The following is a 24,608-nucleotide window of genomic DNA, read 5'->3' as shown; positions in this document are numbered from 1 at the left end:
CTTCTATAACTTCAATGCTTTTCACAAAAACTCATTTGAAATTATAGTTATAGTTATACCAACATGTTTCAGGGTTCTTTGTTATGTACCTTGATACTCTTTAATTATAATGCCAAAACTATTCAGCTTTTTAAAGACAATTATTATGGCAGAGATGTTCTTGAAATTCTGTGCATTTGAACCAAAGTGGAAGACTTTGTTTTGTTGTGTTATAATTTACATTATTCTAAGTTTTTATATCATTAATATGCTTTACCATACTAATGATATTAGAAATTTAGATTTGAATAATTAGATATAGGCAGTTCCTTTGTCTTTTGGTTCTTGCATCAAGTCTAGTGTATGTGTAGGGGTGGGGTGGTTCCCACACAGCACCAAGCAGGGTGTCTGAGAATTCAACTCAGTTCTGATACTGTCTCCATGGAGACAGCATCAGATCCCACAGATCAAGGGTTCAGTCCTACAAGACCCTACTCCCCACCAACTGTCGGATATCTGTCAAGCCCAGGTTGCTAACTGTACTTCTGACTGACAGCTATAAATCAGAGGTTCCCCCAACTTCCTCCTCAGGTTCAGTTAATTTGCTAGAGCAACTCACAGAACTCAGAGAATTTTGCTAAATCCCCAGTTTATTGTGAAAGGATATAACTCAGTAGAGCTGGATGGAAGAGATGTCTGGGGCAAGGTATGTGACTGGGGCACAGAGCTTCCATGCCTTCTCCTGGTGCACCACTATCCCAGCACTTCCATGTGTTCAACAACCCAGAAGCTCTCAGAACCCTGTCCTTTTGAGCTTTTTTGGAGGCTTCATTATATAGTCATGATGGATTAAATCATTGACCATTGACAACTGATTCAACCTCCAGCTCCTCTCCCCTCTCCTGAGGTCAGGGGGATGGACTGAAAGTTCCAACTCTCGAATCAGTTTTTGGCTCCATTGGCAGTCAGCTCCCATCCATAGATGCTTTCAAAAGTCACCTCCTTAACATATAACTCTGTCACTTTCAATACTTTGGAAATTCCAAGGGTTTGAGGAGCTAGTGTCAGAAAAAAGGGTTGAAGACCAAATATATATTTCTTATAAGTTACAGTATCACACTTTATTTAAATGAGTCATTAGATGGGGCGCCTGGGTGGCTCAGTTGGTTAAGCGACTGCCTTCGGCTCAGGTCATGATCCTGGAGTCCCTGGATGGAGTCCCGCATCGGGCTCCCTGCTCGGCAGGGAGTCTGCTTCTCCCTCTGACCCTCCTGACCCTCCCCCCTCTCATGTACTCTCTCTCTCTCTCAGTCTCTCTCTCTCAAATAAATAAATTAAAATCTTTAAAAAAAAAAAAATGAGTCATTAGAAAAGTAATTTGATTGGAAATGAAAATGAATTCTTTTAGCAAATTACCCTTTCTAGATAAATTTAATTTCAGTTTGCTATTCTGTGCCCCTTTTTGTGATCATCCTCCATTGAACAGTGTTGATTTTTGAAACCTTCAGAGTAAAATATTATAAACTAGGTTTGTTTTTTTCACATAAAGAATATAAAGAAACAGTTGTTGTCTTAGTTAAACTATGGTTTATTTTATAAAATCAAAGAGTTTTTTATAGAGGAGCTTTTTATTATTGTGTTTTAGATGTTAGTGCCATTTCCAGCAAGATGAAAATGTCAGTAGGGCACCTGGGTGGCTCAGTCGTTAAGCGTCTGCCTTCGGCTCAGGTCATGATCCCAGGGTCCTGGGATCCAGTCCCACATTGGGCTCCCTGCTCAGCGGGGGTCCTCCTTCTCCCTCTCCCTCTGCCTGCCGCTCTGCCTACTTGTGCTCTCTCTCTGTCAAATAAGTAAATAAAATCTTAAAAAAAAAAAAAATGTCAGTAGAAAGCTTTGAAATATCTACTTAAATTAAAAACTTTCTTTTCAAATACAATTCAAATTTAATACACTTCAACTGATACGTCTCCTTTTGTGAAGTTTAATATGATTATAGCAGGCTTCTTTTGTAGTTATAGGCTTCTTTTAAATATTTGTTTAACATATATGGCATATAACATTTTAACAATATGACCTTAATATAGATTACATTGAGAATATGGTATGGGGGGTGCCTGGGTGCCTCAGTTGTTAAGCGTCTGCCTTCGGCTCAGGTCACAATCCCAGGGTCCTGGGATCGAGCCCCGCATTGGGCTCCCTGCTCAGTGGGAAGCCTGCTTCTCCCTCTCCCGCTCCCCCTGCTTGTGTTCCCTCTCTCACTGTGTCTCTTTCTGTCAAATAAATAAAATATTTTTTAAAAAAAGAGAGAATATGGTATGGAAGGTAGCTGGCCAATCTGAGAATTAACCTTTTTTCTTTCCCTTTTTTAAATCTTCCCTATACCTCATTTTTTATAATCCAGATATTTATCATCAAAGTGGCTGTTTGCTTTTTTTTTTTTTGAAGAATGAGGGATCCATTTTTTTTTCCAAAGAGCAATATAAATTAAACATTGTAGGTTTCTAAAAGCAGAATATGGAGAAGGAAATCCTGCATATACATACACTCTCCCACTTAGAAATATTTTTCCCCAATTTAAAACTTATCCTTGAAACACAACTTACTTTGTCACTTCTGAGCCCAAATTTTCATCTACACTGTTACACAAATGGCTGTATAAAGTGAAGAGAAGTTATTCAGAGTACAATGAGTAAAATACATTTGTCGATTTGGCATGGGGTCAACAGATTCTGCTTTGATTGCAGTCACTCTTTAAAAATCCCTCTTGGATTTGGCCTTTACTACTTTCCAAAGACCTTGGAGAGCTTGGTTTAGTATTTGAACTCTCCCCAAGGCTTGGTCTTTCTATAGTGACCCTAAAACTCAGGTTTGTTCTTCAAATGGGCAACCCAAGTTTGTGCAAACTGACTTATTATATTGTTATCATTATATTTGGCATACTTGGCCAAACCCCCAAAGGTATGCAGACTACCTATTACATAACTGGACTTCCATAAAAACCAGTGGAATTACCAACTCATTTTGCTGAAATTTCCAACTCTATAGAGAAAAATTCTAGTTGGAAGAAAGAAATCCTGATACATATAAACATATAATATGATCAATAACAATAATACAGGTAAGAATCAAGCAAGTCTTGAGTAAAATAGTCCATTATAACTGTATGAACTATTCAGGACTAACTTCACCCTAAATCACTGCAGAGGATAACCTAGAACTCAGAAGGACAAAAATATTCATCTTGAGCCTTGATGTACCAGCACACACTTAGTAAGACACATAAGATATTTCAAAGAAAAAGTAATATACAACCACAGAAAGAGCCTTTCCTACCACAGTGACTTTGATATGGCTCTAAAATGAGCCACTGTGGTACAGAAAAAAAAATGGCTGTCATTACATGTCTTCCCCAAGTAGAAATATCTATAGCTTTCGCTGTTTGCATCAGAAGAGATTTCAGCTCAGCATAAGAATGCTACTTGGAATCATTTGAAAATCAAGTCTTTGAAGAAAAAGAAATGATTTTTCATCTAACGGTGAACCACGTTTTCTTTTGCTACAAAAGGTTGGCAATGATAGGATTTTTACTTAGTGACATAAGATTAATTTTAGTACCCATCAAGTCCCTTCATGTCTGGCTAGTCGCAGTATACGAATGCTCATTCTAAGTCATGTTGAAATGATCTACTTCCCTCTCTCCAGCATTCAGCTATATCTAAGATTTTTACTGACAGTGGTTAAAATTTCATGTGTATTGTTCTCTTCTCACCCAGGACAATTCTTGAGGAAGAGAGAACAGTATGTGGGATTACACCCTGAAAAAGAAATTAACATAGCAGGGGCATGCTTTATATCAGAAATATATGGGTAAACAAGGAAATGAAACTGGTATTTATTGATTGACTCATTATATATTAGATAGTGATGTAGGCATTATGTACATTATCTTATGACACAAGCAGAAATGCATGGTACATTTTTGCTTTTTGCTACAGATCTTTATTTTATTTTAAATCAAACTATTATATAGTGTTTGAAGATTGATCCCTGTAAGTAGGACTAGTTTGTGGTGATGGTCCATGGTCTTCGAGATATTGTTTTGTTTTAGTCATAGATTTCATTAATAAATTTATTTAAGCCCTCATAACTGAGTCTGTTATTTAAGAATTCTGACTCTCTTGAGCTAAAAGGAACTTTGGATTTTATTCTGACATAAAATTTTATTATGTAAATACACATTTGAGGGACTACACAAGTAAGACATCCTATTAGTAATGTAATTTACTCATTTCCCCGTGCAGAATTATTAACTTTAAACCCTGACAGATCTTAGGTTCTGAAAAGTTCTGCTATCTTATCATGGTCACATCAAAAGGCAGCTTTAACTGTCAGAGATAAGGGATATTTGAAAAACTTTCAACATGTTTTTATCTGTATTACTGTCATTTTTTTTAAGTATAAGAAAAGTCCAGAATCAAGTCCTAAAATGGAACATTTGAGGAAGCAAGGACCGCTGTTGAAGATGACACAGTGACAGCTTGAGTAAATCTTAAAGATAGATGATATATTATGGATGGTTTTCAGTAATTTCAGTATATAAAAGAATTAGATGGGTATGAAGTTAAGTGCGCTAGAGATGTCAAGCCATTGAATACTGGAATTGATTTAACTGAAGAACAGGAAATGGAACATCTGCTTATTCACTCTGGGCCAGTACTCCCAAGTACCTACACATGCTAGGTAGCGTGCCAAGCACTGGGCACAGGAGGAGTTATGATCAAGTTGGGGACAGACAGGTAAATAGAACCAGCATGCAAAAGGTTGGCCACCACCATAAATTAATCCCATCTCCAGGGGTCAGTGTTTGAACATTACACAACAGTTTGATAAAAAAAACTTAAAGATTTGTAGCATGCTGCATGAAATTATGTAATTCTGCCCCCATAATAAGAGGCATGATAAGGGTAACCTGGTAAGTGTTCACTTGAGGTGTGGTTAACCATGTCAAGAATCACAAACAGGAATGAACAGCTCTGACTGAAGGAATTAGGGGAGAATTTATAGCAGACAGGACATTTGAAATAAGTTTTAAGAAGCACATAGAATTTTTAGGTGAATAAGAATTGCAGGCAGAAGCTAAGCAGTGAAGACATAAAAAGACATGGTGTTTCAGAAAATGCTTAGAGTCATAGAGGCAGTGGCTCGCAGGGAGACCAAGAAGCTGTGTGTTGCTGGGAGTTTGGATTTTAGGTGTTAGGCAGAGACCATGGACTTACTTTTAAAAGGGTAGTGACATTGGTTTTGTATTTTAGAAAGATAATTCTGTCAGCGATACAAAGCATGAACTAGACAAAAAAGAAACAAGAATGATAGCCAAAAAGACTAATTAGAACTGTTTTGAATGAATTCAGGAGAGAAATAACAAAGATTGAATTAGGGCAGAGCGGGTGGGTATAGAGGAGTGGGGCTGAGGTACGCTTGTCTAAGCTACAGCTGAGAGAATTAAATGATCTCTTGTGCTGGTTTTTATGGGGACACTTTCACTGGCCTGTTCCAGGTGGAAGCCAGATTCACATGTGTTGAAGAGTAAGTAGAGACTGTTTGAGGATACATGAACTATTTTTTCAAGAATTTGAGAGTGAAATAAAGTAGGATAGTATGAATGTGACATGTTTTAGGCAAGGTTTTATGTTTAGTATCGATGAGATGAGTAATCTTAGAGGAAGTTAATGGGTTCCATTTTAAACACATGGAATTTGAGTTGCCTGAAATAAAGTTGTGCAATAGGCAGTTCTAAATGCGTCTGGTGATCAGCAAGAAAGGCTAGGACACACAGTTTGGAGAGTCGTCTTTATATAGATGTAGTTGAAGCCATAGAAGTAGTTAAGTTTATGGGGTGCCTGGGTGGCTCAGTCTGTGAAGCGTCTGCCTTCGGCTCAGGTCGTGATCTCGGGGTCCTGGGATCTGGTGCCCCGTGTTGGGTTCCCCACTCAGCGGGGAGTCTGCTTCTCCCTCTGCCCCTCCCCCTGCTCACGCTTTCTCTCTCTTTCAAATAAATAAAATCTTAAAAAAAAAAAAGAAGTAGTTAAGTTTGACCAGGGAAAATGAGTAATAGCCTAGGAGAGATTCCCGATGAATATTAACAATGTAAAAATTCATTTATCCATTAATTCAACTGAAATATATCAAGCACCTGCCATGGGCCGGGTATACTTCTTGGCCCTGAGGATATAGCATAAGTGACAGTCAACGTTTATGTTAGCTAATTGAGCTAACATAAAAATGGGTGTGTGGGGGTGGGATGTGGAGTAGGGACAGGGGACATCCAAACATATGCTAAACTCAAATGGTGTTAATATCCTAAGGTAATAGTTGCTAGGAAATTGTGAGATTAGTTATGATTATTTTAGGGAAGTATATGCAAGAGACTTCATGTCTCCATCTGTTGTGTCAAAGATAGCTATACCTTTTTAATCTTTTAATCAACCTTATTGAGCTATAATTATATACAATAAGACACAATCATTTTATTAGACAGTTTCGAAAAATATATGCAACCATGTGACTGCTACCACATGCAAGATGAGGATATTTCTGGGGCACCTGGGTGGCTTAGTTGTTAGGCATCTGCCTTCGGCTTAAGTCATGATCTCAGGGTCCTGGGATCGAGCCACATATCAGGGTCCCGGCTCAGCGGGAAGCCTGCTTCTCCCTCTCCCACTCCCCCTGCTTGTGTTCCCTCTCTCTCTCTCTCTCTCTCTCTCTCTCTCTGTCAAATAAATAAAATCTTAAAAAAAAAAAAAATGAGGATATTTCTGTTACTATAAAAGTTTTCCTGGTCCCTCTTTGCAGCTTGTTTTCCCCACCTCCCTATGGCTCCAGATAACCAGGATATCCTCCTGTCACTAAAGATTAGCTTTGCCTTTTCAGGAATTTCATAAAAATGGAACCATACAGTATGCATAGTTTTGCATCTGGCTTCTTTCACTCACTATAATGTTTTTGAGATTCTTCCATGTTGTATATATCAGTAGGTTTTTATGTTTGTTTTGTTTGTTTTTGTTGTTTTTTATTAAGTACTAGTCCACTGTATGGATGTATACCACAAATTGTTTCTGTTTACCTGTTGATGGACATTTGAGTTGTTTTCAGCTTTGTGCTATTATGAATAAAGCTGTTTATGAATATTCATGTCTAAGATTTTATGCAGACATCTTTCTCATTCTCTTGGAAAAATTCCTTGGAGTGAATGTGCTGGGTCACATGGTGAGTGTACATACAAATTTATAAGAAACTATCAGATTTTTTTTTCAATATGCTGTAACATATTACATTCCTACTAGCAATATATGAGGGTTCCATACATTAATATGATCAGTCTTATTCAAATAAGAGTACAGTGGTATCCCATTTATATTTTAATTTGTATTTCACTAACAATCCATATGATGAGCTTCTTTTCATGTGCTTATTGGCCAATTACAGATCTTTGTGAAATGTACACATCTTTGTCAAGTTTCTAATTGGGATTTTTTTTCTTACGGAATTATAAGAGTCCTTTTTATATCCTGTGTATAAGTCCTTTGTGTTGCAAATATTATCTCCCTACCAGGATGATCTTGACATACTCAATTTAATTTCATCTGCAAAGAGCCTATTTCCAAATAAGGTCACAATCAAAAGTATAGAGAGGTTAGGACTTGGCCATATCTTTGGGGGCCATTGTTGAATTTACTGTATATTTATTGCTTTCATCAAATTTGGGAAATTTGGGGCCATATTTTCTTTGAGTAAATATTTTGCCCGCTTTCTCTCTTCTCTTCTTCTGGAACTCCATTTACATGCATTTTTTAAATATTGTCCACAGATTCCTGAGCCTTTATTCATAAAAAAATTTTTTTCTCTGAACTTTAGGTTGTATTATTTCTATTGATCTGTAAGTTTACTGTGTGTCTTTTTCATCCAGTGAATTTTTTTTTTAACTTTGGATATTGTGTTTTCATTTCTCCAGTTTCCATATGGTTCTTTTTGAAGTTTTGGTTTCTCTGCTGCGGTTTCCTATCCATTCATTCATTATGCATGTATTTTCCTTTATATCCTTGAGAAGAGTTAAAATAGGTGCTTTAAACACCTTTTCTGCTCATTTCAACATTGGATATATTGGCTTTTGTCTCTATTAATTGCCTTTTCACTGGAGTATGAGTCACCTTTTCCTCTTTATTCCAGGTCAAGTAATTTTGGATTGAATCCTGACTATTGTCAATGATACACTATAGAGACTCTGGATTCTGTTACATTCCTCTGCATAGTTTTGAATTTTGTTTTCTGAAGCAGTTAATCTGGCTGGACTCAAACTACAAACTTTGTCTCTCATCTTAAACTTTCTATTCTCTTGGCTTCTAGGAGAGTCTCTTCTGGTTCTCGATCAACTTTTTTGTCAGCTGCTAAAAAGAAGAACCTAATAGAATTTATTGGTTCCTGCTCCCTATTAGAAGTAATTTCAGTGGAAATTTTTGTAATGACATTAGTGATAGAGGAGAAAGTTCAGGTAGTAATAGTAATATTGTCCCAGATTAAAAATAAAAATAGCTTGAAAATAATCTGTCATATTTAGTGTTTGCTACTGCAGCCTAAAGCAGCAACTTCCTTCTTAGCTTTTGGAAATGAGGTAGCATTTATTGATATTTCTTGGTTCAAATTTCTTGGTCCCCATTGCTAGGATTCCCATGAATAAGCCTCTATTATAATTTTTTTCTCTCTAAATCTCTAACTTAAGGAGGAAGCTTTAACTTCTCTTTATCATGATGCTTTGGATATTACGATTTTCCAGGCTTTTATGCGAGAAACTTTTTTTTCCTGCATCCCTTTTCCTTCCCATATCAGAGGTAGAAAGTACCACATTGTACAGTGACTTTATTTTTCTAATTAAAAGAAAATTTAATCTCCACTGATTCTCTTTTCTTGTATTTGAAGATTCTTTTAATATAAAACTCTGATATGTGTAGAAAAACTTGTTTATCTGATATCTGCTCTAATTGATGCTTGGCCTCTTTCAAATCTCCTTTATCCTGAAGCACTAAAGTTTTTCCTTTATTAGTGGCCTTTAAAAAATAATTTTAAACTTAGAGAAAGGTAAAAAGTACAGAGCTTAATATTAACAATTATATAACCATAATATAATTGTCAGCACCAGGAAATTAATGATGATGTAATCTGATTCAAATTTTTCCAGTTTTCCTACTAACGTCTTCTTTCTGGCCCAGGGTCCAGTCTAGGATCCCATAGTGCATTTAGTTAAATCTCTTCCAATCAAGTAACAGTTCTTTAGTCTTTCATGATCTTAACACTTTTTTTTTTTTTTAAAGAATTTATTTATTTATTTATTTGACAGAGAGAGACAGCGAGAGAGAGAGCACAAGCAGGGGGAGTGGGAGAAGGAGAAGCAGGCTTCCCACTGAGCGGAGCCCGATGGGGGCTTGATCCCAGGACTCTGGGATCATGACCTGAGCCAAAGGCAGACGTTTAATAACTGAGCCACCCAGGTACCCCGATCTTAACACTTTTGAATAATATGATTACTTATTTTGTAGAATGTTCTTGAATTTGGGTTTTTCTAATATTTTCTCATGATTGATCGAGGTTGTACATTTTTTTTTAAAGATTTTATTTATTTATTTGACAGAGAGAGAGATAGCGAGAGCAGGAACACAAGCAGGGGGAGTGGAGAGGGAGAAGCAGGCTTCCCGCCGAGCAGGGACCCCAATGTGGGACTCGATCCCAGGACCCTGGGATCATGACCTGAGCTGAAGGCAGACACTTAACTGACCTGAGCCACCCAGGCACCCTGAGGTTGTACATTTTTGTTAAGAATATCACAGAATTGATGCTGTACCATTCTCAGTCCCCTATATGCTGCTGTGTTTATAATACGATTATCTTAAATATCTCCTTTACTTACATTAAGAACCATATCCGACAGTGTTATAATTTTTGTTTCTAATGGCCAGCATAATTTAGAAAAGTCAAGAAGAGAAGGAAAGTCTACTGTATATTTACCAATGTTTTTACTCCTTTCTGTGTTTTTTCTTTCTTCCCAATGGAGTTCAAGATTCCTGCTTTTATCATTTCCTTTTTGTTTCAAGACCTTACGTTAGCCATTCCTTTAGAATAGGTATGCTGGCAACTTATACTCGATTTGCACTCATTTGAGAATGTTTTGGGTCCCCCTTCATTCCTTAAAGATATTTTGCTCAATATAAAATTCTGGGTTGACAGTTCTTTCAGCACTTCAGAAATGTTGTGCCAGTTCCTTATGATGCCATGGTTTCTGCTGAGACACTGCTGTCAGATTGTTTCATCTCTGTAGGTCAGGAGTTGTTTCTCTCACCGCTTCCTTCTAAGTTTATTCTTTGTCTTTAATTTTCAGAAGTTTGATTATGTTGTGTCTTTGTGCTTACTCTGTTTGGGATTTGCCCAGCTTCTTGAAGCTATAGGCTTATATCTTTTCCTAGAATTTAGTGCATTTTAGCCATTATTTCTTCAGATTCTTTTAACCCCAGTCACCGTCTCTCCTCCTTCTGGGATTCTGATGACACAAATATTAGACCTTTGTTATGGTCCCAGAAGTCTCTGCAGCTCTGTTCATATTTCTCAGTCTGTTTTCTCTCTGTTGTCCAGATTGGGGAATTTCTGTGTTTCTGTCTATAAGTTTACTAAATCTTTTCTCTGTTCTCTCTACTTAGTTTTTAATTTTGGTTATATTATTTTTCAGTTATAAAATTTCTTTTTTATTTATTTTTTTATTATGTTAGTCACCATACAGTACATCATTAGTTTTTGATATCATTGTTTGCGTATAACACCCAGTGCTCCGTGCAATCAATTATAAAATTTCTGTTTGGTTCTTCTTATACCTTCTGTTTCTTTGGTGAGACTACATTTTTTTCATTTGTTTCTATAATGGTGACTTTCAAACACTTGTCTGATGAATCTAATGTCTACGTCATCTTGGTGTTGGCATCTCATGATTGTCTTTTCTCATTCAAGTTGAGATTATCCTGGTTCTTGGTATAATGAATGATTTTCTGTGGAATCCTGGACATTTCAGGTATAATAAATCTCTGTGTCTTATTTAAGTCTTCTGTTTTAGTAAGCCTCCTCTGACATTGTGCCAGCTAGGGATCTTGGAGTGTCGCCTTGTTACTTGTTATGGGTAGAAGTTCACTTTCTCCACTGAGTTCTGTTGACATCCTGGTGGGAGGAGGGGGACATGTTATAGGTGCAAAGTGGTGAAAGTAAGTCCTGACCCTCCACTATGCCGCTTCTGAGACCACCCCAGTGAGAAGGTATAGCATGCCTCATTATCACCAGATAGAGACAAAAGCCTAGGAATCCAGCAGGGATAAAAGTCATGACTCCCCATTTCAGCCTTCTCTGTCACCATCCCAGTTGGGAAATTGGGTCACCTCATTCATCTGGCAAGGATGGAAGTCTAGGCTCTTGCTGATGAGAGTGGGGATGGGTCTGCCATATTTTCCATGGTGTTTGGTTGGAATAGGGCAGTTATTGTCTAAATGTTTTCTGTTTTGCTAATTTATTCATTTTCTGGCCCTTTGAATAAACAGAGCAGATTTTCTTGGGGCTCTATTATTATTATTGTTATTATTTTCTATATCCATTGTCATTTCCATGTTGCCACCTTCTCTAGCACACAGTCCAGAATACATAAGGCAAAGAGAAAACTGAGGGATTCACCATTCTATTGTTTCTTGGGTCTTGAAATCCCTAGCTTGGATTCTTCCTCCTTCTCTCCTGCTTTCTGAATCCTCTTATGTTTGTTTTATATATAATATCCAGAGCTTTTACTTACACTTAGCAGGAAGAATAGGGAAAAGTAAATCTGTTTCATCTTGTCTGAAAGTAGAAGTCACAATGGTCTTTGCATCATGAATGTAATTATATTTGAAAAACAAATATAGTACATTTCTAAAATCTATAATTCCTGAGTAGAAAGCAACACATTCCAATATTTTTTATAAAAAAAAAATCTAAATGCTGTTATAAATTAAATTGGTATATAATGAAAAGATTTTAAGGTCTTGTCTTTGAAGTTTAAAGTGATATTCAATACAATAAATACAATACAATAGGATTCTAATACATAAAAATTAGAGAGTTGGTTGGCCCTGTTGGGAGAAGATTGTGTTAGTTTAACTTTGGTGATGTACTAACTGCCTAAATGAACTGTAATTTTCCTTTGACCTTGGAAAAAGTTTTTCTTGTTAAGCTATTTTGTTTTAAGCCCTATAGATTTTAACATGATTTGTTATAAATATGTAAATGGTTATATGTGGGTATGTCAAAGCATGAGTGCACATTACAAAAGACAGAAGCTTCTTTTCTGGTAGCTATGGAATTGACTGTTAAAAATCACCTAGTGCTTTTTTTTTTTTTTTTTTGATGGAAATGTCAAACTAAAATAACTATATATGTGTATATATAATTTACTTTCTAATTCATTGGCTTCCTCCTTAGACCTCCACTGGCATAGTGAGTAGAAACTGAAAAGCAAAGAAAAAAGATTTAGGATTTTTGTCATATACACACTCATGCCTTAAAGTAAGAATGCAGTTATCTGCCTTGACAATATTGGTAACACATCTGTTGTTGCATTTGCTAGGCAGTTTGTATCCGTGACTTACACTAGACATAAATCTATACATCTCCGCTAGATTTTGTATGCCAAGTACAGGCATGTAATTTTCAAAGCTTATCCCAAGCATAGAATTTCTGAAAGAGAGAAAAGATAATTATAAGTTGAGTCTCAGTCTTTAGAATATGATTTCATTCGTTCACTGATCCCTGTAGAGTCATTAATGTGACAAGCATATTGCATACAGAATGAAACAGATTTCTCCAGCCGCTGAAACACAGGTACATGACTGAACATGTTAAATATACGTTTACATTTTAGTTACAAAGGAGTTGATTTTAGTTATGAAAAGGATCGGGAAAAACTTTAGAGAAAGTTAGTGACAGACATTATCCTAATGTAGTATTACTCTTAATAATTATATATCTTGTCATGTCTTTTATTACATTATGATGTGTTATAGTAGTGATGAGAAGAATATCTAATATATTTATTTTAATGCTAACCATGAGCCAGGCATTGTTCTAAGTGCTTTTCATAGAGAAACTCACTTTATTACATATATATTAATTCATTAGTTGAATATAGAACTAACATAATGTAGTTTTTTACTGTTGACCACAGTTGACCCAAAAAAGTAAGATGATGTACATGTCGTCAAGTGATCTAAAGAGGCAGTTAAGAACATTTAATATAAATTTAAGCTATTTATTAGGGCAATATTTATCAAATAGTATACTGTTTCACGTTTTGCCAAGAAAATGCTATTTTGTGTGTTAATAAAGATACAGGTCTTCCGTACAGCTAGTATGCAGACTCTGCAAAAGTCAAGTATGTTTTGACATGCTTATCCTAAGTGCCAGTGTTAGACCTGTCACTCTTTAGCTCCTTGCTGCCTTTTCTTCTCTGTGCAGAGCTTCCATGCAGTAGCTAGAATGGGATCTCCACCTACTCCTGTGCAGTGGACCCCACGGTTAATGAACCTGAGATGCGCTAATCAAACGTGTTTTCTTGTTACAGTGCTTACGTTAGGTATCACATATGAATGTACAGGTGTTTATCTTTCCTTAGTGATCTAAAGAGCAACTTTCTTTAAACACAGGTCTTTTTTGGGACGCCTGGGTGGCTCAGTCAGTTAAACATCTGCCTTCGGCTCAGGTCGTGATCCCAGGGTCCTGGGATGGAGCCCCGTATTGGGTTCTGCTCAGCGGGGAGCCTGCTTCTCCCTCCCCCTGCCGCTCCCCCTGCTTGTGCTCTCTCTCTCTCTCTAACAAATAAATAAAATCTTAAAAAAAAAGGGGGGGTCTTTTTCACACCCTCCTCGTTTTTGTCCCAAGGGGGTGACCATTAAAAACATCTGACAGACAAGCAGTTAACCAGTTTCCTGCTGAGATTAGTAAAATATGTAGTAGTCCTGCAACATGAAGGAAGTTCAGCCCTGCAGGAAATGGTTTTATTCAACGTTTTTTGGAGATAGGAGGTAGGGAATTTACATTTTCATTTGGATGCCCCCTCATATTTTCAAATGGGCATGAAAAAATTTACATACCTAGCTTTTAATGTAAATTATTCTAAGGCTTATACCATTTTTCTTTATTTCTCAAGTTATATGAATAGTTGAAGTGATGTGTGTCTTCCCCTCAGGAAAAAGAAATCTCTGGACTGGCAAAATCAGTATTAGAATGGACAATTATAGCATCTCATCTGGGTTTATGTGATTACAAGTTAAAACTAGGAAACTTATTTTAAAACAAAGATTATTATAGATTTGTAAATTTCAAAGACAGCCACATTGTTTAATTTATATATATTGAAATTTTTGGCCCATCTTCTAATGGAATAATTTTTGTAAATCCACAAGAAAGAAACAAAATGTCAATTTACAGTAGTTGATAGTGTTATAAATCCAAAACAAGTGCTATAACATTATAAAAATCAAGATCAACTGCTAACATTTTAGAGTACCAAAGATAGCAAAATGATACGATTTATAAACAATAAATCTTAAAGTACACATAGAAGATGACTTTTGTAATCTCCTAAAATTATCTTTATTCACTTTTCTTTAATCAAAATCAAGGTCCTGTGACATCGCATAGTGAAATTTTTAGGACCACATTTGTAAAAACACACTGCTGTGTTAGAAAGATGTTGCTCTGTCAGTTCTGAAGATTTGTGCATTACAAGAGGTAGTGGGATTTTATTACCCTAATTATTTCAGGCTAGTGGTCCTAAGAATTCTGGCTTCTGCTGATGCTTTGAATCATAGGAAGCAATTTTCTGTGTAGAAGGATGAATTTCAAAATGTCACACATTATCTTTTTTTTTTGACATTCACAATTTTATGAACTCTAATGTTGTTATGTCCAAGAAGAAAATGTAAAACTGAACAGAGCCATATCAAACTTGTTTTTACAAGTGGCTGATGGAGTGGTATGTAAAGTGTGATTCTTAAGGGCTCTTATCTGTAGATTATTACTTTTTGTTTAATGTGGAATTGTGTCCTCAATAGTTTCCTGTATTTTTCACATACTTTTATATGGCCTATTAGGCAGTCTCAGTGCGGTGGGGGTATAACATGGGATGATTTTATATTTCTCCAGTCACCACTTTCCTCCATACTCTGTCAGATCTCCCACTTATGATGTCTAGTTACCTTTAATTTTTAAAAATTGAATCTAGTTCATGGTAAAATGCCAAACTCTGATCCCCACCCTGGCAAGCCAGTCAGTTTGGCTCAAGACACTTGGAGGAGGGAGGGAGTACATTGATTTCTTGTTCCCTTCCTCTCACTCCAGTGCCTTTGAATATTTGTAGGTGGTGGGGTGGGGGCTTTTGAGATCTCTTCCTTCATACTCCATCTGTTTCATTTCATGGCCTTACTGCGCTAGTGTTGGGAGGTTTGGAGGGGGACCAGGGTAGGGGAAGATGCCACCCTAACCTGGTTTCATCCACTGCTGGTTTCCATGTAGATGATATTCATGATTTTCTTGAGGCAGCGTTTAATTTCTTCCAGTTCCCTCTGTCCCTGAGGGATAGCCATATTTCCTTTGGACTTTACCAGTGGTCCTTGCCCCTGACCCCCTCTGTTGGTAGGTGTCTCTTTGTTTGGCCTGAGTATCCCTTTGGCTTCTGCTGAGATTCTCTTTCATTCCCTCCAAGGGCCATGAATATGTAGGGTGAGCATATCTCCCTTTGTCCTTTTTTTGATTTCAGGCACACTGTGTGCCTAGACTCCTTCAGCAAGCTCTCAGATATCTCCAAACTCAATCTCTTATTTTCCTATGTTTCCAAACTGCTAGGGGCACACATTGATTTCAGTCAAGATTTCTTTTCAGAGGAAGCCTATAGATTCTGCTAGGGGACAGAATATAAGTACTCCCACTCTGTATCAGCTGTTTTCTTAGAGCTACCCCACTCATTGAAAATGCTATATTCCTCATAAGGGTGACAATCAAGATGATTCCTTCCCCTTCACCTCCCCCTTCCTAGTTCCTCTGTGTATTATTTATGGTTGGACCAGTTCTGCTGACTCTTACTAAGGGGTTGGGAGTAAGGCCTAGCCTAAATGTTGGCAGCTCTTTAGAGCTCCTTTTGTTGTTGGTTGTTTGCCTGGTGTTGATTCTGGGGCAGCAGAAAAAGTCCTATGGGGATAGATTCTTTGTAAGTGATAAAAAGCCCAGTGAATTAAATAAAATAGGTGTTTATTCTTTTCTCATGGAAAGGTCTGTAAGCTTGCAGTCCAGAGCTAGTGTGATGGGTCTGTTCCATGGAGTCTTCAGGGACCCAGGTTCCTGCCTACTCACCACCCTGCCATCTGTAGGTTTCAGCCCTTGTCCTTTGGCCAAAGATGGTAATGTCCGCCCATATTCTAAGCAACAGGCTGACAAAATGAGTCAAGAGGAAGGAAAAGGCAGACACTTGAAATCTCTTTTTAAAGTTTCCAGGAAGCTGTTATAGAAGTCTTTTGTTTACATTCTACTCAGCCACATGGTGTCATAGCTATAAGGGAGCCTAGGAAATATGAACTTTATTCTGAGCATTCAAGTAGCCAGCTAGGAATTACTGTGGAAGAATATTGGAGGACAGTTGGCAATCCCTGTCACATTCACTGGATGCTCTGACATTTTATTTGTGGCTATGTGCAAAGTTACACCTTTACATTTATCTGTTCTATATGAGTTATATATGGTCACCAATGTTGAATGTCTGCAGGATGCACAGTGTTTCATAGTGTATTGCAGGCTTCCAGTGAATTGTGTGCAGTTAGGAGAAAGTTAAATCTTTCAGTAATAGTATCTAAGCCATGGATGCAAATGCAGTTTGGAGTTTATATTTTCTACTGGGATTGTCTTGTCGTATTTCTGTCCTTTGTGATTTTCATCTCTAGAAGAAAAAATAGAACTGCAATAAATTGGCTAACTAAGAAGTATATTCACTGTCAATTTGGATATTTAGGGAAGTGTCATGTCTTTCATACAGACTTTCAATTGATGTCAAAGGGCAGTTATATTTTATTTTAAAAAGCATGTTTTATAATAGCACTATATACAACGTAATATTTTAACAGTACCATAAATGGCTGTGAACTGTAGCTATTTTAGTGTCACCATTTATTGGCTTTTGCATAAACCTGTTATGTGATAAGTTTCATTTTCCCCCATATTTAGCTGATGCATAGTAAACAACACTTCCACATTCTTGAACTCATATATACTGAGTGACCTTTCAGTTTGCTTAGGAGGTATAGTAATGGTGATTTAGAACTGTTGTCAAGTCTTTTCCCCCAAAGTTAACTTGGAAAAAATATTTTTATAATAAAATCTTTAAAGTACTTTGGAAATAAGCTTTGTATGTTGCCTTGATTTAAATTTAAACTACTTTTTATAGATGCCAGGAAGTTTCCCTACCTTCAGGGAAACTGATGGCAAATCTTAGCCCTTACCAGCTTAAAAAAGTTAAATTATTAAATATTAGACTAAGATCCATATTGTTGTCATTTTCAGTCAGATGTATATTATCCATGACAAAATATACATGGACCAAAATCTATAATAAAAGTATATTATGGGTATTAGACAGCAGTCAGAATTAAACCTCAGGGAACTAATATGTGTTTAATTTTCTTCCTCACAAATTCAAGATTTTCACCTAAGCTTTTATCCTAGACCTATATACATTTAACAAATTGAGCAAGTTGTAACTAATAAAACCAATTTTCTCTAAAATTAGTAGGAATTCCATTCTATAGGCATGTTTCATTAATTTATTACAAAAGCAATGCTGTTTTTGCTTTGTTAGCTTAGAAATAAAATAAGCACTGCTTGAAAGAACTTCTGTGAAAGTAGATAAATGAGAGGATGGAAATTTTCCCACTGGGAAGATGGACTCACACTTCCCTCTACCCACATTTACCCTACCTCTGATATGGAATGTCTTACATGTGGTTTTAATAATGGTTGGTTGTATTTAACTAAAAAATAATAAATAATATAGTAAAATATTTTTACTAAAATATTTTAGTTTAATTCAATTTGATTGTAATGTCAAAATGTCAAGCAGAACATGATGTAGTGATAGCTATATATATTTAACAGTGGTTTTATAGGGACTATAATGTAGAAATAGAAGAATGTCACTACCAATTAAGTGGCAATCACACACATAGAGTCAAAGATGAGTGAAAATTCAGGTTGACAAAATTCCATTGGAATCAAGTGAACTTTGACTTATGCTTACCCTTGAGTCTTTAGCATTATGCATTATGAAAAGCTGGACTTACAAAGACAGGTACAGCATATAATTGTGAATTTTTCTACTGGCTATAATAATGTAAAACATTTTATAAAGTATTTCCTAAACTTTTTTAAAACTTCAAAAGTACTTAAAATGGAATTAATAGATTTTCCATAGATATTGGAAGGTCCGGATAAGGTTTTGAATATTTAAAATGTGTTCTGCATAAATTGATTGAATTCTTCTGGAAATCTAGAGCCTTTGGAAAGGACCTCTTGCATCTGGCTCCCTCTTACAAGTGGTGTTCAGCAGATTGCATGTGTTCTGTTATAGGTTCACTACTGTGATAGACAAAGTGGCAAAGAGTGTGTGACCTGTCTGACATTAGCCCCTGTGCAGATGACTTTCCATGCTATTGGAAGCTCCATTGAAGCCAGCCATGACCAGGTATAATATGCCACTGCCATTTTGCTGCGTTATGGCCCAGCTGAGAAACCAGAGACCATCAAAATGGAAGCTATGTGCACACATACAGCTTTGCTTTCCCTAATACATTATCCACTAGCACCATGTGCTAGAATTTTGAAAAATCCAAAATTTTTGTGTTGGGAAACTGGTATCTTAGGAGATTTAAATTATTTTAGACTTCTAGTTTGTAGTTCATTATTAACTTAAATATAGAATTCTCTTATGTGGAAGAAATAATTGCCCTACAAGTTATTTTTATTTTTAATAATTATATATAAGAAGCAGCATTAGCAAAACAATGTAGATAACACTGGAGTCTCACTGTAATACACTCATTTAGTTCTGTTGAAGAGGGTTTAGTATTATAGAATGTGTTTAAAATAACTGAACTTGCAGAACCAACTTACTCCCATAATTTGGGATATTATTAAAATGATGCTCCAGTGTTGTTTCTACTTTTAAAGCTTTATTTCTGAAATAAAGCTAAAAATCTGAAAAGTATATTGTTTCTTAATAACAAATTCCTTTGTTTAGATAGTAGCTTGAAAATGCATCCTGTTTATAAGATAATACATATTTTCAATTAAAATAATCATCAGATTAGACTAAACTAATGATCTGGGTCATAGAGTTTCTAATTTGGAGTCAAAATAAATACACATGTACACAGTTTACAGTTTGACTAACCAGCTGTGCTTTCTAAATTAACTATTCACTTGCAGAAAAATGGTCACCCACTTTCATACCCATTTCTCAGGAAATTTGAGGGTTTCTCATAGTCTTGCCTGACTAATCTTTTTTTCCTTCTCTCTGAGGAGTGCCCTTGCATGAAAAGAATAAAAGAACGTAATAGTGTATCTTCTCAAACACATGATTTATTGTCCAACTCAAAAAAGACACCCTTAAGGGCACACCTCTCTAGTTCATAATGTCTCTGACATTGTGCGGTTTCCAATCATCTTTTGTTGATTGGTGGCAAGGTATTGTGGGGCTTAGGAAAAAGCAACTAATTAGGCAGAAAATCTGAGTCTTAGGAACTAGCCATAGCATAAGTTAGCTGCAGCTACTGGAGTGGATTCTGCACCTCTCTTTGGGACCCTATTTTCTGGATTTTTTTTTTTTTAAGATTTTATTTATTTGACAGAGACACAGCGGGAGCAGGAACACAAGCAGGGGGAGTGGGAGAGGGAGAAGCAGGCTCCCCGCGGAGCAGGGAGCCTGATGCGGGGCTTGATCCCAGGACCCTGGGATCATGACCTGAGCCGAAGGCAGACGCTTAACGACTGAGCCACCCAGGCACCCCTGTTTTCTGGAATGTTAAATAAAGGAGTTGGTTAGACTTACAAGATCCATTCCAGTGCTACCATTTTATGATTCTGTGACTGATCTTCCTGCTCCTGGTTAAATGAGACCAACCAATGATAAACAGTTGACAGCATATTAACCTTGAAAGCAGTTTTGAGATGGCTCCAGTGCTTCCCAGAGTTTGGCACCGACATATGCTCTAGCTGCAGGAAAGTGTGCAGCGGGAGTAGAGGGATGGGACCTAAACAAACTTACAGAATACATTTCCCTCTATACAACTATAACTGAGCTGTATGCTAGGTTCAGGAGAAATGACGAGAATGTTAGACATGGTTCCTGCTGTTGGAGCTTGCAACCTAGCAACTTCACTGCTTTGAATATTTCCCAAAAAGTCTAGCTACTGCTCTATCTCTCTATATCCATTCATGGCAGAAACAAATGCAAGAGCAGCTTGAGATAACCATCCTACAAAGGCCTCTCCTCCTTAGGCTGAGCAAAGAAATGAAAGAGTGCTTCAGAAACCCACACACCTGAGGAGCAACCCACTGTTAGCAGAGGTAGCATGTTGCTATAAAAGAGCACTAGAATGGGAATAGAGACAGATCAAACCTAGATTCGCCATGAAGTAGCCATGGGCACTTGTCCCTATACCACTTGGAACTTGGCTTCTTCATGAGTAAAATAATGAGGGTGGTTCAGGCTTATGCCCAGTCCATGTGGCAAGGTATACAAAGTTCTGGGCTAGTATTAGTCCATATGGCACCTTTACAAATTAGAAAAAAAAGGTGCTTCTTCCTCAAAGCATTTTACTGCAATCCAAATCCACAAGACTTACAGCATGAATGGAGGCTCCCCGCCCCCACTCCCCCACCCATGAGGTGTTCAGTACATAACCTGCACAGCTGTACATAGAGGTCTTACACTAGATCTATCTGGAATGTCAGTTTTACTCAATGGTAAGTAAATAAAGACATTTTTACATTAAAGCAAATGCAGTTGCATTAGAGATGATGAACTTGCATGAGATTTTAAGGTAAAAAAAGACTTTCAGGAAATGCATTGCTAATGGTCAGATGGATGAGTGGAAGATAGATGGATAGATGAATAAATGAAGGGAGCTGTGACTGGAGTGCTCATCCTGTATACCAAATACTCTGCTTTGGTGGCCTCAGATACAAATGGAAGTAAGGGCGTGATCAGTGCTCCTCCCTTGTACTTGGACTGTTGGGCTCCCTGAGGAAAGGAGACACAGTGAACCTCTACTCCACATCCTCTCGTTTCTCTGCATTATGTTGCCATTACCCTTTCCTCATAGTGAGGATCTGGGTAAGCAAAAAGTACTTCTTCACCATACTGAAAGCATAAACTTGATCTCATAAGTTGGAAAGGATGGACCACTAAATGCTTTTTCACCTATTAATCAGTAAATACTGGAAAACATTTTAAAGCAAGAAAAATTACAGTCATTTACAAAATGTTTTCTGTTCTTATTTCATTTGAGCCAATGCAATTGAACAACCAATAAGTATTCTGAGAAAAAAAGTATATGTAAAATTTAGAGGCAATCCTTCCTATGAAACTCACGAAGTTCTTATTTATGTAGAAAATAAAGGTGAGAAATGGAAGAGCTCTCTAGCCTTGAACATTTACAGCTTACCATATATTTTTAGATTTAGCTCTAGGAACTCAGTGAAGTAAAGAGTAAATGTATTATCCACTGTATTCACTCATGTATTAAGGAGTAAGAGGACAAGGACTGTTAAATATCTCTACCGAAGGTCCATACAGATCAACAGAATGGAGGAGAGAGATGCAGTATCATCTGTATGCTGATGATGTCCAAATGTATGGAACTTCCGATTCTCCCGCCTCCCCCCCCCCCCCCCCACCTGCCCCTCCCTCTTCCCCTGTCTTTTCCCTTTATCCATCCTGGTAAATGACACCACCATCTACCTTGTTGCTCAAGTCACGCTCCTTGGATCATCTTTGCCTCCTCTTTTCCTCAGATGCTACTTCCAGTTCCGGTATCCCTTCCTCTGAATTACACCTGTCACCAGACCACTTTTCACCACCTCCAATGTTGCCATTGTAGTCACTATCATGGGTTTTTGTTGTTGTTGTTGTGTTTTAAGGCTTTATTTTTAAGTAATCTCTACACCCAACATGGAGCTCGAACTTAACAACCCCTAGATTAGGAGTCGCATGCTCTACTGACTGAGCCAGCCAGGCACCCCCCTACCATGTTTAACCCAGACAATTGCAGGAGTCTTTACACTAGCTTCCTTTTTTCTGCTTCTGTTCCATTGTGGTATATCTTTCACACAGTAGCCAAAATTATTTTAAGTTAATCAGATCACGTTATTCAGCTGTTCAGAACCTTCCAGTGGCTTCCCATCACACCTACTATAAATCCAAAATTTTTGTTATGGCATGTAAGTCCCTATGTGATTCGGCTCTCTCCATCTCTCCAGTTGCAGTTCCTACCACTCTCCTTCCCACTCAGTATCCCGGGCTCGTTGGCCTTGTCGCCAGCTATATCATGACAGATGAAAGAAACCAGACTCAAAGGCTACGTACTGTAGATGCAATGTGTAGGGCATTCTGGAGAAGGCAGAACTAGAGAGACGGAAAACAGATCATTGGTTGCCAGGGGCTGAGGAAGGATTGACCATAAATTGTCACAATAGTTTCTGGGGGTGATGGAAATGTGCTATAGCTTGGTTGTGGTGGTAGAACATGACTGTATGCATTTATTAAAACTTACAGAATGGTATGCTAAAAAGGGTAAATTTTATTGTATTTAGATTATACTTCAATAAACCTAACTTTAAAAAAAAGCCAGATTCATTCCTTTATCAGTGACCCATAAATGGAATTGACCCCAGGGAAATGTGGAAACATGACATCCCTTTTCCTTTCCTGCATTCTCTGAAAATGTTGGATCCGCCTTAGAATGCACTAAATTAAACTTAGAGCCCGATTTAGAGCTTCTCCAAATGCCAGTGCTTAGTTAAAGCCTGCTTCAGGCTTCCAGGATAATTATTAATCTCCAGAAAGCGGTCTAAGTCTGCTTGACTTCAGGGAAAGGATCTGTAGTGTTTTCCATTTGGGAACTCTGAATTCTCATCCAGGCAGTGGACAGTCATTCAGGCTGGTCGCTGCCTGGGAGTCCCTGTGGTGTCTTGGGTGAAAATGTTCTAGGTATGTTTGCTTTATTCATCACAGCAAATGTGATACTATCAATTTACATTAGTTTAGAATGTTTAACTGTCTAGAATAAAAACAGTTTAAATTTCCAGATACTGATTTTCTTTTCAGATATTTTTTAGCAAACATTTGTTAACTGAATAACTCTCTGGGAATATTGCACTAGATACTAGAGCATACAAAAATAACTGCTTCTAGTCCTCGTAATAAGCTAGATAACTAACTTAAATGTAGTCTTTGGTGAGCTAATTATCCTGTGACATTTAAAATCAGCACATCATATGGTGGCTTCAGTGAAGATCAATCTTCCTTATTCATTAGTGGAGTAAAGAGCGCATTTATTTGGTAAGGTGGAGCTAGTGAGGGTTTTGCTCTAAATAGGTCCTATTTGGAAATTAAATTTGTATTGGTTAGAGGGTATTCTTGAAAGCAAAATCCTTTGTAATAGTGCAGAAGGGTTTTTGGAATTTTCTAGCTTGGTATAATTCACCAAATATTCTTTCCTCTGTCCGTCTGACCTGACACTTTCTACATCTTCCTTCACCACTCGGATGTTACTCAGTACTGCTTACTCTCTGTCTCTGTCACTTATATCAGTCACCTTCTAGGTAGCCTCAAAATCATAAACTTCCTTCCCTGTCTTTTTATTTTTTCATTCACCTTTATTTAGACTCCATTATTAATCTTAACAGTCTCAACAATACTGGGTAGGCAGACATAGATTAGTAGCTTAATTTCCAGTTAATAGTTTTACCACTGCCTACCTCATTCTGTTCAGGTTAGCTTTGGAATTCACTTGCGTCATATAAAAAAATGAATAAATCAACCACCTAACCAAGCACTAACTCGCCAATGAAGTGTAACATATGTAAATTGCTATTTGCTCTAATCTGACTTCTCAACACAAAATGAAATTATGATATAAAGGACGATGCATACTTCGCACAGTACTTAGAATTTATGAAATGAACAATTCTTCAACAGAAAAGAAACAGGAACCAAATTTATATTAAATGTGTTTACTGTGTACCAGATTTTGTGCTAGGCTCTACATCCATTATTTTGCTTAATTCTCATAATAATTCTATGAGGTATAAACTATAGTGTGTGTATATTTGCTTCATTTGCTACATTACCTGTAAGGGTTTATGTCCAGATTAGCAAATCAAGCAGAGTTGTTCCCCATGTGTGTGCTTTGACTAGAATTCAAGGCAGACCTCTCAGTGAAAGGACAACCATGAAGTGTAACAAGTTACAAATC

At 37.1% G+C, this 24,608-nt stretch overlaps 1 protein-coding gene across 11 annotated transcripts in view; it reads left to right on the top strand.

The window, feature by feature from the left end:
* Nucleotides 1-24,608, top strand: part of STAU2 (staufen double-stranded RNA binding protein 2) — a 305,943-nt gene that overhangs the window by 189,122 nt on the left and 92,213 nt on the right. For 10 of the 11 annotated variants that reach the window (XM_032421648.1, XM_032421649.1, XM_032421652.1 and 7 more), the window contains one exon: nt 18,701-18,814. The exons of the other annotated variant lie outside the window; for it this stretch is intronic. In XM_032421648.1, the coding sequence (XP_032277539.1) occupies nt 18,701-18,814 (114 nt within the window). The remainder of the gene's footprint in view (nt 1-18,700; nt 18,815-24,608) is intronic. 11 annotated transcript variants of the gene reach the window in all.

This window comes from Phoca vitulina, unplaced genomic scaffold (genome assembly GCF_004348235.1).
Source record: "Phoca vitulina isolate PV1807 unplaced genomic scaffold, GSC_HSeal_1.0 scaffold25, whole genome shotgun sequence".
Taxonomy (NCBI): Eukaryota; Metazoa; Chordata; class Mammalia; order Carnivora; family Phocidae; genus Phoca; species Phoca vitulina.
Note: the sequence above shows the minus strand (reverse complement) of the source record. Positions and strands in the feature narration are given on the sequence as shown.